General features: G+C 39.7%; 1 protein-coding gene across 1 annotated transcript in view; it reads right to left on the bottom strand.

Moving 5' to 3' along the window:
* kat6b (lysine acetyltransferase 6B) overlaps positions 1 to 15,764 on the bottom strand; it is an 87,767-nt gene that overhangs the window by 39,352 nt on the left and 32,651 nt on the right. The window contains exons 7-8 of the mRNA XM_033012594.1: positions 8,185 to 8,240; positions 6,609 to 6,718 (exon numbers count right to left, since the gene is read on the bottom strand). Coding sequence (XP_032868485.1) covers positions 6,609 to 6,718; positions 8,185 to 8,240 — 166 coding nt within the window. The remainder of the gene's footprint in view (positions 1 to 6,608; positions 6,719 to 8,184; positions 8,241 to 15,764) is intronic.

Raw genomic sequence — 15,764 nt, 5'->3', positions numbered from 1 at the left:
TGAGACCAAATGTTTATTACATTGGGAGGCACAGTGGCGCAGTGGTAGATCTGCTGTCTGACAGCACCAGACACCCGGGTTTGATCCTGGCTACAGGTGCGGCCTGTACAGAGTTTGTACGTTCTCCCAGTGACCACATCGGTGCTCCGGTTTCCTCCCACATTCCAAAGATGTACAGGTTTGTAGGTTAATTGGCTTCTGTAAATTGTCTCTAGTGTGTGGGATAGAACTAGTGTATCGCTGGTCGTCGTGATCTCGGTGGGCCATGGGGCCTGTTTCCACGCTGTATCTCTAAACTAAACATTTGACTGCAAGACTCTGATATACCACTAAGTATCATTTGAGAGATGTAGCACGGCAATAAATAAATGCACACCTCTCAAAAATATAAACATTTCAAATCGAGTTTATTGTCATATGCACAAGTACAATGATGTACAATGAAAATATTGCTTGCAGCAATGTCACAGGCACATAGATTCAGGAAGCACACAAAACATAAACTATACCTATATCACTCAAATTCAGCAAGATGGTGAAAAGAAAAAACGGTGCAAAAACAAGATCTTAACAGAATACACAATTAGAAAAAAAAACCAAGACAATGGTAGTGCCCTCTTGCTGGGAGAGGATTAGAGCTGTTCAGGTCGGCTCAAGAACCCGATAGTTGGAGGAAAGGAACATTCAACATTTTTCTGAAATTTTTGATTAGTGTGTGTGGTCATAAGTGATAGGAGAAGAATTTGGCCATACGGCCCATCAAGTCTATACTGCCATTCAATCGTGGTTGATCTATCTCTCCCTCTTAACCCCATTCTCCTGCCTTCTCCCCATAACCCTTGACTCCCGTACTAATCATGAATCTTTCTATCTCTGCCTTAAAATCCATTGACAGCCTCCACAGCCTTCTGTGGCAATCAATTCCACAGATTCACCACCCTCTGGCTGAAGAAATTCATTCTCATCTCCTTCCTAAAGGAACGTCCTTTCATTCTGAGGCTATGACCTCTAGTCCTAGACTCTCCCACGAGTGGAAACATCCTCTCCACATCTATCCAAGCCTTTCACTATTCGGAACATTTCAATGAGGTCCCCCCCTCATCCTTCTAAACTCCAGCGAGTACAGAAGCAGTGTCGTCAAACGCTCATCATATGTTAACCCACTCATTCCTGGGACCATTCTTGTAAACCTCCTCCCGACCGACTCCAGGGCCTGCACACCTGTCCTCAGATATGGTGCCCAAAATTGCTCACAATACTCCAAATATGGTCTGACCAGCACCTTATAGAGCCTCAGCATTACATCCCCATTTTTGTATTCCAGCCCTCTTAAAATAAATGCTAGTATTACGTTTGCCTTTTTATTCCCAAGTCCCTTGGATCGGTTAATGTAAACCTGCTCCATTTTGTGGCCTATTATTTTTCTTTAATAACAATATTAGTCGCAGATTTAAATTTCCTCTACCCAATAATGTTCATATTCAGAAGACACTGTAAAAATCTTCATTAATTTTCAGTTTTAAAGCATTTGCACCTGCATTAATTTCTCTCATTCACAGAAGCACCCAATTCACACTTGAAGTTATCTATATTCTACATTTCTCTCATTCACAGAAGCACCCAATTCACACTTGAAGTTATCTATATTCTACTCTTCACCTCAGCCAATATGACATTGCAGCAAAATATCACTGCAACCATCGTGGGATTTTAACTGCATGGTTAGTCTAGCCACTGGATTTACCACATTACTCAGCCAGTAAATCTAGTGGCTAGACTAACAATCATTAAAATACCATGATGGCAGCAGTGAAATTTAAATTCAGCTAATAACCTGGAACTTGAAACAAAACATTAGACTGGTCTATGCAGCACTCCAGGCACTGATGCCATTACTCATAAATGCCTTCCAGTAAGCCTATCGATTCGACTGATTGGAGATCGGCATTCAGACTCCACCACAACCCCCCAAAACTGAGTGATCAAAACATTTTTGACTACAATAAACCCTCCAAAAGGTATGGTGGTTCTAGCAATCATTCTTCTTGTTAAAGTTGATCCGTGCGGCATTCTTGTATTTTAGTGAGAGTTAAAATGCTCTGGTAATTATTTTATACTTTGTGCAGGAAACAAGGATAACAAAACCGGCTAAACACGTAATTGTTTTGCTTCTTATAGCTGACTAGATATACAATTAAGACGAAAGGAATAATTTCTTTCCCTTAACAAGTTTTGCAGGTTCTTTGTCAAAGACAACAGAATTGCTGGGCTTTCTTCCAGGTTAGGGGCTGGGGTTATGTTTCATTAGCAGTTCAAATGGAGGAATGCGACTGCACGTAAAAATGGACAATTGTTACAGGACCAATTAAACTGAATCTCATTAACTTTAAGAGTTCAGTAATACTGATAAATTGCATCAATTATTTTAATGAAACTGGCTGAAGGTATTCGAAATACATATAATCTAGGTGTCTAATGTATACAATGCTGCCCTTTCTCATAAAATTATATGTTTAATCGTCTTAAATATATGGAATTAAATTACCCCTCTATGCTTTGGCTACAAGGTTTCTCTGTGAAATTAATTTTAATAAATAATCACCCAGAACCAGTGGATGCAGACACACACCAGAAAACCGGTCTTTGCTAATTAAAGATGTCAGGGAAGTTGTAAGGATCATTGGTGTGGAAAGTTGGTACAACCACACGATAAAGAACAGGATTGTATCTGAGGAACACTGTTGGGGCACAGAAAGGACTGATCTCAAACTGCTATACTAGACTTATGTGTACTTGCTTTTGACATCCGTATGAGCAGAAGCACCCCATTACCCAGCACTGACATCTTTCATCTCAAGAAGAACAAAATTAGCCGCTGTGGTGTAAATAACTACAAAAAAAACAAAATTAATTTAAATCAAATACAAGATGGCTCAGACACTAAATTGAATCCCACTGCAAATGACAGAACCAAAAAGCAATTTGGGTAATACACTAATCCTTACCTCAAGCACTGATTCCCTGTAGCTCAGCCTCACTAATCTCTTGTCTCACCTGGCATCTGTGGAGAGGGCTAAGGCCGAAAACAAAGGGGAAATTAAATCAGTGCTCATTTGGTTTTGGGTCCACAAACAAAAGTTTTTAAAAAAGCAAGGAATTATGACCTGGAGAACAGGTCATGCTGGAATTATGTGGTTCGATTGATTTCAGAAGAGTGAGCTCATTCCTTCAGTAGTGACTGACCTTGTTATTGGATCCTAATTGCTTTCTTGTGGGTAATGAATTCAGATGATTTCAAAGAGTCAGAGCCTCTCTGAGTTCAGAATATATACACAAACCCAGATCCCTGAAATGTCAGGGTGAAGCTGAAATTGAAGTGACTTAGGAGGATTCTATAATATTAAAATCTCTCACAGCTTTCGGTAAATCCATGTCCACTAGTTTTATTCACCTTTAATAGGGGGGAAACTGTCAAGAGCACTTCAGACTACCCATCTATAACCCCTATAATAATAATAAATAGCTCAATCATGTTCCCTCTTAATCATCCCTGCTCAAACAGAGCTAGCTTCCCCAGTCTCTCCTCACAACTAAACAGGCAACATCCTGGTGAACCTCTGCATCCTCTCCAGCAGCATCACATCCTTCCTATAGTGTGTTGTGCACAACTGTACGTAATAAAGTAGAACTTTTTTTAAAGCTCTATGAGGCGTTTCGATAACCCGTAAACTTAAGTAATCATTATGAAAACTTTAAATTTCATCACTCCAAGTGCATTAGTTTCTGAAGCATATGCTTTTACTTAAAAAAACAATATTGCAGATAGCAGTCAGCATTTTACTGTAATTAGATCAAGAAATAAACCTTAGCCAGTAAGATCTTGTTGAGAGAATACAAATGAAAAATACGGCTTTAAGAATTTAATATGGCTTCAGCATCAAAAGATGTACAGCTTATCATACCTAAACTGTGTGGAAAAGTACCAGTTCAGAGTAGTATCCACAGTTACTACAAAGACATTAAATTGTTCTGCTTCCAACATTGATCAGTCTGAAGAAGGGTCTCGACCTGAAACGTCACCCATTCCTTCTCTCTAGAGATGCTGCCTGTCCCACTGAGTTACTCCAGCATTTTGTGTCTACCATTGATCTCTAACGTTTAGTTGGTAAATTTCACACACACGGTCATTAACATGAGTTTTAAAAATATTTGTAGACTTAATAACGACCAACAGAATCAGGTAAGAGGAAATACACAGTAGATTGGACAGTGCCGATGGAGAGAGGAGATAACTCTTTTGTAATCTCCATAATGCTGTCTGTTCCGCTGAGTGTTTCCAGCAATTTGTTATTTGCAGTATTTTGCTTTTGCACTAAGCAAAGTGAGTTCTGTTCACCTCAACCAAAGGCAGATACTAATCAAAGAGGAGAAAGTGGCCCTGTTGTGCTTCTTCAAAAAATTACTTGAGAATAAAAAATTTATGATGTGTGGAGAAATCAAATAATGAACAAATCATTCCTTTAACATTTTGTCCCACTCTTCAAAAAGCAAAAACCTGTAGATGCTAGAAATGCGAAATAAAAATGGAAAATGCTGAAGTTCCTCAGCTGGGCAGTGATGTTTTTGATGAAAGATCACCAGCCTGAAACATTAAAACCCGCCTCTCTCTCTCTCTCTCTCTCTCTCTCTCTCTCTCTCTCTGTGCATGCTGAGTTTCATTGGAATTTTCACCTGTAACATCATAATCTTTCCATTTCAAAATGTAATACAATCTACATATTTCTAGAGATAACGGGACTGAAACATTCATCTAAACTGGTTGGACTGAATTCATCGTCTGGATGGACTGAATTTCACAAAATAATCTTTTTTAACATCAAGGTCAAAAGTAAACTGACTAATATACATGGAAAATTCAACTCTGTTTATAAAATATTCACATCAACCTTTCTCCAAAATGCTTCCCATGTCAGTTAGGTTTTGGTTCCACCCTCATCATTCGAGTGCACTTGGATAAACTCACTCGCCATTGCAAAATACACACCTATATAGTAAACAAAATCTGACTGACTTAAAGTTACCTGATCTATAAATGAATTCTAACCTAATTGCTGAGTTTCTTTGGAATTTTCTCCTATAACATCATAATCTTCCCATTTTAAAATTGTCCAGTAGTTTTTATTTTGATGCAATCTACATGAGATGTAGATCTTAACATAAGTTAACCACATCTATGTGCCACACATTTAAAATTGAACCACTTTCATTCTGATTATATTAGTCGTACAGCATGGAAACAGGCCCTTCAGCCAAACTCGTCAATGTTGACCAATATGCTCCCTTCTAAGATAGCCCCATTTGCGTGTTTGGTTGTGTCATTCAAAACTTTTCCTGTCCATCTATCTGTCAAAATGTATTTTAAATGTAGTTATTGCACTTGCCTCCACCACTTCCTCTGACAGCTTGTTCCATATACCCATCACACTGTGTGAAAGAGTTGTCCCTCAGGTTCCTATTAAAACTTTCTCTTCTTATCTTAAACTTATGCCATCTAGTTCTAGAATTTCCTGCCTTGAGCAAAAGACTCTGTGCATTCACCCTATCTATACACTTATGATTTTACACACCTCTATAAGATCACTCCTCAGTTTCCTGCGTTCCACAGAATAAAGTATATACCTGAGCATATCCAAAGATATCTTCATGAAAATAAGCTTCAATATTGTTAACATATAGGCTAACTACTTGGTGCTGAATGCATGGTTAATGTTAAGACAGCGTGCTGGTTCCAGCATCAAGTGTGGTGGATGAAGTCAACAATCCACACCCACTGCCGTGTGAATTTATGAAATGTATTATGCACCTCATTGGGCACATTAATGCCCTCACCCACATGGCAGCCAGTGCAGTTTGGCCCAGGAAATGCGTAGGAACTATGGAGACCACTTTTCCCTTTAGCCCTCACTTTCACTGTAGTTCCATATCCCAATGTTCAAGGTTTCTATGAGAGAATGTTAAACTTACTTTTGCATGATTTTGTTGAATTGCACAGGATTTGTCAGCAAAACCAAGATATTTGAACAGGATATTTTAACAAAAGGCAAGGACTGTGTATATTTGCATTTATTCATGATGCATAAAGTTAATAAATATATAAACCACAAGAATCTGTCAGCATGATTTAGTCACAGGTCACAGAATTGGACAAAAGATCCCGTAGATGCTGAAATCTGGATCAAAAAACATAACACTGGAAGAACTCAGCGAGTAAGTTTATCACCCAGTGTGTGATCAGAGCTTTCCACAGCCCTGCTGTTCTCCCACACACTTATCTGTTTATCTCGCTTTCTTCTCCCTTTGTTCACCTTGTTCTTCCCCTCACCCAGCTGCTTCCATCTACTCATCATTCCACCCCTTGAATAATCTGGTTCCACCTATCATTCTCCATTCCATTGGCCCCTTACCCTTAATCTTCCTTCTCAGCCTTGATGTGGTTGACATACACCTTTTGCCTCGATACATACTGCTTGACCTGCTGCGTTATTCCAGTGATCTGTTTTTGGTTCATGGGAATAGTTTGTTTCACCACTGAAATGAAAAGGTCTCACCTGGAGTGACAGGTGCCGAGCTTGCTTGAACATTTCCAAGTCCTCCTCTGTCACATTGTCCTGATAGCACGCTACACTTCCATCCATGCTTTCCTTTTTGATTTCTTTGTCTGCAGTTCACCAAAGCAGCAAAGGAAAAGTGATAGTAGAAAAGAGCAAAATCCAGCATCATTAATGATATTCTTCATTAACAATTGCTTAAAAAGCTCACAACTTTTGGTGCTTTGTTACTCAGGCGTGGTAAATTAGCATTCTCTAACAATTCTAGGTACCAATGATTGCACAAATGAACAACACATGCAGTCAAGGCAGGCAGAAGTACAGATGTATTTTATTTTCTTGCTGAAATCCAGCAAAGTTGGATACCTTATGCAAAGAAATAAAGCAGAGAAAAGTAGAATGAAATGTATAGCAGCAGATCTACTGCACAATATTTATTTTTTTCTTTAAAAAAATGAAAGCACACAATCTAAATGGTTGAACTTCCATTTAGAAATGGCTGAAAGAATGACTGGCAGTGTGCAGGAAAATGGGATTGCCATGTAATTGTACAGAGATTAGGGAGGCTATACAGTCTGCAGGGATCCTCACAGAAGAAACAAATTAAACATGATGTTAGAGTTGTGTGAACAAGTTTGTTTGGAAAATACTTTGATGTTTATTAGTCCAAGACTAAGGAACAAGATATTTTGTTTAGTTAACATTGCTACAAAGTTAGAAACAAGAGAAGATGCTAATGGCTATGTGATAAAGTAACATGAATTTTTTTTGAGCTGTTGCAGGTGTGTTTGACCTTTGCTACCATCATCCCATTCACCTTTAATTCTTCCATGTACCAAGCTCCCTATCCCTGCTGAGGGGGGGGGGTCCCCAATTGACGGGTCACTCCATATTTTAATCTGCTTAATATTTGCCACTTTACAAGGAAGAAAGTTTGCGTTAGGGTGAGCAATTGATTTCAATGAACTTGCTCTGGAAACCCTCACCCATGGGAAAAACAGGAAACATAATCTTACTATTTGTAACCTCATTCTTTTTATGGAGTAGGGCATAAACTCCTGGAATAGCAGTCAACTCAATACCAAATGGTGAGTTTTTATGAAAGTTCCCATGAATAGTGCAAACATAAATGGCTCATCAATAAGTCTTGAGATCACTATTGTCAGGTGCTGCTATGTGAGAGTACATGAGGGTGACTGGGAATGGTTTTGAGGAGAGTTAAAAGTGGTATTGCCACCTTTGTGTGAACAATGTAGTGGTCGACAGAGAGTGATTATATTTTATCTAATACTTGCAGACCACGGGCTAGATATAAAGATGGCTAATTGTTTCAAAGTGCAGTGTTTTTTCAGCGAATAGCACTTGGAGGTCCACCATTTCACCGTGTGACATTCAGCCAGAAGGTGACAGAGTAAAAAAATAGTTAGCCCATCACCGAGACCAGCTGCTGTTTGGTTGACTGTGAACATAGAAGGGATAACAGCAGGCAGGATTGGGTCTTTATTAATCAATCTGTTGCACAAGTCCTTCAGACTGGATGAAGGTGTAGTGGAGATTTTAATCTTTTGACCCCTACCAGGTGACCCCTTTCCTGAGTCCACTGTCAAAGATCCTTCATCAGTGTCTGCAGATCTGTGGAAAAGTGCAAAGTACACCATTAATGGTATGAATAATGTACATTATATGTAGGATTATTTGCAATATAAGGACATATAAGAGAAAAATAAATGGGAATGTTGGTTTTACATGCAAAATCCACTACCGAGGTGTCTAAACTCGGTTTTCCCGTATAATTGCTGCTTTGTCAATTTTATTCTTCCTCTTCAAAATGTGCTCCAGAGAATGGGATACACCCACCAATTTACTGCAAGTAAATGGCAATGTTGTTAAAGTCATTATAAAATATAAAGAATTTTCTCTTCCCTACAAGGAAATGTCCCTCCAATTTTTTGCATTGCCTAGTTAATACGATCCAGCTGAAGTTCACACACCCGAGATTTAAATCATGCAAGAAAAAATAAATTTTACTTAACACCATCTCAGTTATACCCTACTCTGAAGAATATGATTAATTCAGCATATCAGGCACATAGCCACTTTGCCAATGGCATGAAATTCTTAACTACAAAATGTAAACAGTAACTTTTCTCACTGAGAGCACAAATGTTTCCATACTTCTTGTATTTGTGTTTGGCAAGTCTTGGAATTCACAAAAGGACACAGAGTGCTGGAGTATCTCAGCAGGTCAGGCGGCATCTCTGGAGAAGGTGGATAGATGACGTTTTGGGTCGAGACCCTTCTTACAAATTATAGTCCGTATAGTTTACAAATGACAATGTTAAGTTATGAAACGTTGCAAATGTCTAATTAAATGTAATTGACTGTGATGCTGTTGGTGTATTGACAAAAATCTACTTTCTATTTACCCCCCAAAGTGCCCCATAGGTAGCTGTAATGAACGGGACAGTTCTGATGATTAGTGATTGGCTGGTAAAGTAAAAGATCAGAACTTGAACGTAATTATCTTAATTGGTAGAAATAATCGGATACTTTATATACTTTATAAGTATATTCCCGTAGAACTATATTTACCAGGATAATGCAATTGGGGTTTGAAAATCTGAACGTCTAAATTTGTACTAATTGGGGATGATCAGCCATGATCACATTGAATTGCGATGCTGGCTCAAAGGGCCGAATGGCCTACTCCTGCACCTATTGTCTAATGTCTATTGTATGCCTCAATTGCATCTAGACGGCTTTACAAAGTCTAATTAGCAAATCGCATTTAGTGCAAAGTAGAGCAAAATGATCAGCTGCCTATTGATAAAGTCAGAGCAGATTAATGACTTGCGTGATGGTGCAGCCTTTAAAATGAGTGCAGCTGAGATTAATCAAAGATAAAAATAATGCTGGAGTGTTTTGCCAGAAAGTCAGAACAAAACCAAAATAAAGAATAACATTAATTTACTGAAATCAGGATAGAATGAGCTAACTGCTAATTTATTAGATACATAATCAGAAAAGAGGCAGTGGACAGACATGAAGGACAAGCAGAGGTCACCATCAGATGGAAAAAGCCAAAGGAAATTAAGATCCTCTTGGATCAAATTAATGCAAATGGAATTGCAAGTTTTAATCAGAAATAACATATTTGGGAATGAAGGACAAGGGACATGGAATTCATTGCCACAGGCAGCGGTGGAGTCAGTCAATGCACATATTTAAGGCGGAGATTGACAGATTCTTGATTAGTAAGGAGGTCAGAGGTTATGGGGCGAAGGCAGGTGAATGGGGTTGAGAGGGAAAGATAGATCAGTCATAATTGAATGGCAGAGCAGACTTGATGGGCCAAATGGCCTAATTCTGCTCAGAGAACGAATATACCGTCAAAATTAAAAAGTGGCAGTGTAATAGGAAGTTTAAAAGAAATTATAAGCATAAATAAAATTATTTCTTATTTATAGATTACCAATAGTAAAACAATATTGTGATCATGTGTGGGAATTATAGAATATCTTGGGACAAGAGAAACCTGCTTGTTGCATCATATCAACAAGTGGATTGTTTTACCTTAAGTTGATTCACCTTTGTTCATTTTCTGACTATATTCTTTATAAAAAAATTATATTACTCAACATGTTACGCTGCAATTACAAAAGTATCTTAATTTCAGACAAAAATTAGTTGAAAAAAGTTTCATTTTATAAGATCCAATATCATCATGTTGTTGGCCAATATCATCATGTTGTTGGTGAATGTAAGAAGATTATCAAAGCTGCTCCCTTTGCACTGGTCTCAGTTTCAAATCAGCCCATATTCCATCATCCTATATTCTACTGGCATATCCCCACTGACACACAACTCTCATTCCACAATATTTTACACTTCAATAGCTTGTTCTCTTTAAATCACCACATGGCTTTAATTTTTCACCTCTGCAGATTTCTGCGCAACCACTCCTCATGGACCATTGGGGGCAGAGAGTTGAACCCCTCCTGAGTTTAGTTTATTGTCACGTGCACTGAGGTACAGTGAAAAACTTTTGTTGTGTGCTAACCAATCTAAGCCAGACCTTTAAAGTTTTTCTGCTCTGAATTTCAAAACCCATCTTTTCAACTAGTCAGTCACCACAACTAAATGCTGCGGCAAATTTTATTCTTTGTTTAGTTTAGAGATATAGCGCGGAATCAGGCCCTTCGGCCCACCAGGTCCGCACCAACCAGCGATCCCCGCACATTAACACTATCCTACACCCACTAGGGACAATTTTTACATTTACCAAGCCAATTAACCTACAAACCTGTACGTCTTTGGAGTGTGGATGGAAACCGAAGATCTTTGAGAAAACCCACGCAGGTCGCAGGGAGAACGTACAAACTCCGTACAGACAGCACCCGTAGTCGGGATCGAACCCGGGTCTCCTGCGCTGCATTCGCTGCAAGGCAGCAACTCTACTGCTGCGCCACTGTGACCGTTTCTTCAGATATTTATCATTGATGTATGTAATTTGCAAATTTCATGATTTGGTAAGTAGCTTAAAACGGCATTTATTTTAGACAGGTCTCTTTAGCGTGCATGTAAACGGAACTAATCTTTTGGTATTAGTGCTTGACTAATCTTTTGAAAGTTTTTGAGGAATAAACAAGTAGAATGGATAAGGGAGAGCCAGTGGATGTGGTGTATCTGGACTTTCAAAAAGCCTTTAACAAGGTCCCACACAAGAGATTAGTGTGCAAAATTAGAGAACGTGATATTGGGGGTAGGGTATTGACATGGATAGAGAGCTGGTTGGCAGACAGGAAACAAAGGAATTAACGGGTCCTTATCAGAATGGCAGGCAGTGACTAGTGGGGTGCCGCAAGGTTCAGTGCTGGGACCCCAGTTGTTTACAATATATATTAACGATTTAGACGAGGGAATTAAATGTAACATCTCTAGGTTTGCGGATGACACAAAGCTGGGTGGCAGTGTGAGCTGCGAGGAGGATGCTATGAGGCTGCAGGGTGACTTGGATAGGTTGGGTGAGTGAGCAGAAGTATGGCAGATACAGTATAATGTGGATAAATGGGAGGTTATCCACATTGGTGACAAGAACAGGAAGGCAGATTATTATCTGGTGTCTCCCATTCAGATAATAATGGTGATTATTATCTGAATGGGAGTAGGGGAGGTGCAACGAGACCTGGGTGTGCTTGTACATCAGTCACTGAAAGTCAGCATGCAGGTACAGCAGTCTGTGAAGAAAGCCTCGATAACAATCAGCACGGGAGCACCTCAAGGCTGCGTGCTCAGCTGTACTCACTCTATACCCATGACTGCGTAGCGAACCACAGTGCGAACTACATCATCAAGTTCGCTGATGACACCACCATCGTGGGGCGTATCACTGATGGGGATGAGTCAGAATATAGAAGAGAGATCGAGCAACTGTCCATATGGTGCCAGCGCAATAACCTGGCCCTCAACACCAGCAAAACCAAGGAACTGATTGTGGACTTTGGAAGGAGTAGGAGGGGGACCCACAGCCCCATTTATATCAACGGGTCGATGGTTGAAAGGGTCAAGAGCTTCAAATTCCTGGGCGTGCACATCTCTGAAGATCTTTCCTGGTCCGAGAACACTGATGCAATTATCAAAAAAGCACATCAGCGCCTCTACTTCCTGAGAAGATTACGGAGAGTCGGATTGTCAAGGAAGACTCTCTCTAACTTCTACAGGTGCACAGTCGAGAGCATGCTGACCGGTTGCATCGTGGCTTGGTTCGGCAATTTGAGCGCCCTGGAGAGGAAAAGACTACAAAAAGTAGTAAACACTGCCCAGTCCATCATCGGCTCTGACCTTCCTTCCATCGAGGGGATTTATCGCAGTCGCTGCCTCAAAAAGGCTGGCAGTATCATCAAAGACCCACACCACCCTGGCCACACACTCATCTCCCTGCTACCTTCAGGTAGAAGGTACAGGAGCCTGAAGACTGCAACAACCAGGTTCAGGAATAGCTACTTCCCCTCAGCCATCAGGCTATTAAACCTGGCTCGGACAAAACTCTGATTATTAACAACCACTTTCTGTTATTTGCACTTTATTTGCAGTTTATTTATTCATGTGTGTATATATTTATATCATGGTATATGGACACATTTATCTGTACTGTAGTAAATGCCTTACTATTTTTCTGTGTGCTTAAGCAAAGCAAGAATTTCATTGTCCTATACAGGGACACATGACAATAAACTCACTTGAACTTGAAGCCAATGGCATGTTGGCCTTCATTGCAAGAGTATTTGAGTTTAAGAGCAAAGAAGTCCTACTGCAGTTGTAGAGGGCCCTGGTGAGACCGCACCTGGAGTATTGTGTGCAATTTTGGTTCTTCCTAATTTGAGGAAGGACATGATTGCTATTGAGGGAGTGCAGCGTAGATTCACCAGGTTAATTCCCGGGATGGCGGGACTGACATACGGTGAAAGAATGGATCGACTGGGCTTGTATTCGCTGGAATTTTGAAGGATGAGACGGTATCTTATAGAAACATATAAAATTCTTAGGGGATTGGACAGGGTAGATGCAGGAAAAATGTTCCCGATGTTGAGGGAGTCCAGAACCAGGGGTCACAGTTTAAGAATAAGGGGTAGGCCATTTAGGACTGAGATGAGGAAAAACGTTTTCACCCAGAGAGTTGTGAATCTGTGGAATTCTCTGCTACAGAAGGCATTGGAGGCCAATTCACTGGATGTTTTCAAGGGAGTTAGATTTAGCTCTTAGGGCTAAGGGAATCAAGGGATGTTGGGGTAAAAGCCGGAATGGGGTACTGATTTTGGATGATCAGCCATGATCATATTGAATGGCGATGCTGGCTTGAAGGCTCTACTCCTGTACCTATTTTCTATGTCTATGAAACAGGCTTGGTTTCTGTAACCAGATGATTATTTTACTTACTTGGAAAAATTGCTTCAACAGATGTTTACGAAGTGTTTTCGTGCTTTTATAGACAACATATCAATACCAGAGATTTGTATTTGCTGTTGTGGTTCTGGTCGTGGTTCATAAGCTTGCACAATTTGTGCCAAAGCTCCTGGCAATGTGTGCCTAAATATTTCAAGGATATATTTCTCGGAGCAGACACAACTCGCTGGAGTAACTTAGCGGGACAGCAGTATCTCTGGAGAGAAGGAATGGGTGACATTTCAGATTGAGACCCTTCTACAGAGTTTAAACCAGCATCTGCAGTTCTTTCCTACATATTTCTTGTAACAACTGCACAAAATGAATCATGTTGTAATGATTCCATGTGCAGAGCACTCAGCTATTAAAGGTTGTCTGACAGTGGATGTGGGGAGAATGTTTTCACTAGTGGTAGAGTCTAGGACTAGAGATCATAGCCTCAGAATTAAAGGACGTTTCTTTATGAAGGAGGATGAATTTCTTCAGTCAGAGGGTGGTGAATCTGTGGAATTTGCTACAGAAGGCTGTGGAGGCCAAGTCAATGGATATTTTTAAGGCAGAGATAGATAGATTCTTGATTAATACCAGTGTCAGTGGTTATGGGGAAAAATGGTTTTAGGAGGGAGAGATAGATCAGCCATAATTGAAGGTGAGGTGGACGATGGGCTGAATGGCCTAATTCTGCTCTTATCACTTATGACACGAGTTAAAATCAAAAGGGTTAACTATGCATTTCAAATAAAATTTAAAGGAGGTGTGTGTTTAGGGGAAAGTGAAGCATGTACAAATCCATTTTGATATGTGAAACAGAATCTGTTGGTTCACGAGAATCATGTCTGTAATCAGAGTTACGATTAGCTGAAGGCTGGGAAAAATCTCCAATCAACCTACTCTAATGTCTAAGATGTTTCTCTGAAAAGGTGTACTCTGATGAAAAGTGAATAAGCGAATGTTGATACAATATTTATTTCAATTACAAAAGGTCAACTATGACATCAAAGCAGATTTTCAAATCCATCAATCTAGTTTGACTGGAGCTGTCTGCACTCTGACAAAGTGACAAAGACTTTAAAATCACTGAAAAATCTTTCAATACTGCAAAATCTAGGAATGTTTTAAATCACAAAAAGGTTAAGTGCTGACACAAACCAGGAATCTTATTCACCTAAGAGAAAGAAAATCAGGAAATGATGGAAATTTTCAGGTCAGGCAGCAAATGGGGAAAAAGAAATAGGTAATATTTCAGTCGAACTCCCTTCATCAAAACCAACCCTGAGTGTTTCCAGCATTTTCTGTTTTTCTTTCAGATTTTCAACACTTCCAGTTTTCTTGAACCTTATTCACTTGAACTATTTAACTCATAGATATGTAGGAATAGCTGGTAATCACAGGCAACACACCAGAGGTGCATTAGCTGCGCCTTGGCAAGATTGGAAGTGGTGAGATTGAATGAGAGTAATAATAATATCAGGCAGTCACAGCAGAAAATAAATAAAAACAGAAATGTCAGCTTCAGTCCACAGTTCATGTTCATTGATCTAGGTGAGATATGATGAGTAGCCATTACATTCTTCGATAAGAAAGAGCAAGACAAAACCTGCTTGGATTCCTGCCCAGTATTACTCAGCAACATCCTGTTGGAATACATGTAAAGTAATAATAGGATCGGGTTCTGTTGTGTGACAAATCATTATTGTCAAACAGATGCTATCAAATCCTGGCAAAATAACAAAACCTGGGGCTAAAGTGCGTGTCAACCACAGGAAAATGAAATGTACAGGTCAAAGGGAAAGAAAGAAAATAGAAGTGTCAAATACAGTACCTCAAGACCTACATACAAAATTACAAATAGCGAAACCTATTTCTAAATGAGAGGGTGGCACAGCTGGCAATGCTGCTGCTTCACACTTCCAGTGATCCACAAATTGGGGTCTGTGTAGAATTTGCGGGTTCCTTCTGTGACCATGTGGCTATCACTTAGGTGCTCTGGTATTCTCATTCTTCTCAAAGACATGCAGTTTGGGAGATTCATTTGGCTACTGTACAAGTATGGGTGGATGGCGGGACAATCAGGTGAGGGACATGGCAGATGGACATGTAAGTGAAGTAAAATGGAGGGAATGAGATTACATTGAGAGGTGGCATGGACTCGATGACCTAATGGTCTTTGTGTGGTAGGGAAATGCAAAATCATAATATTATTACAATTAAACA

The sequence above is a fragment of the Amblyraja radiata genome, chromosome 37 (genome assembly GCF_010909765.2).
Source record: "Amblyraja radiata isolate CabotCenter1 chromosome 37, sAmbRad1.1.pri, whole genome shotgun sequence".
Taxonomy (NCBI): Eukaryota; Metazoa; Chordata; class Chondrichthyes; order Rajiformes; family Rajidae; genus Amblyraja; species Amblyraja radiata.
Note: the sequence above shows the minus strand (reverse complement) of the source record. Positions and strands in the feature narration are given on the sequence as shown.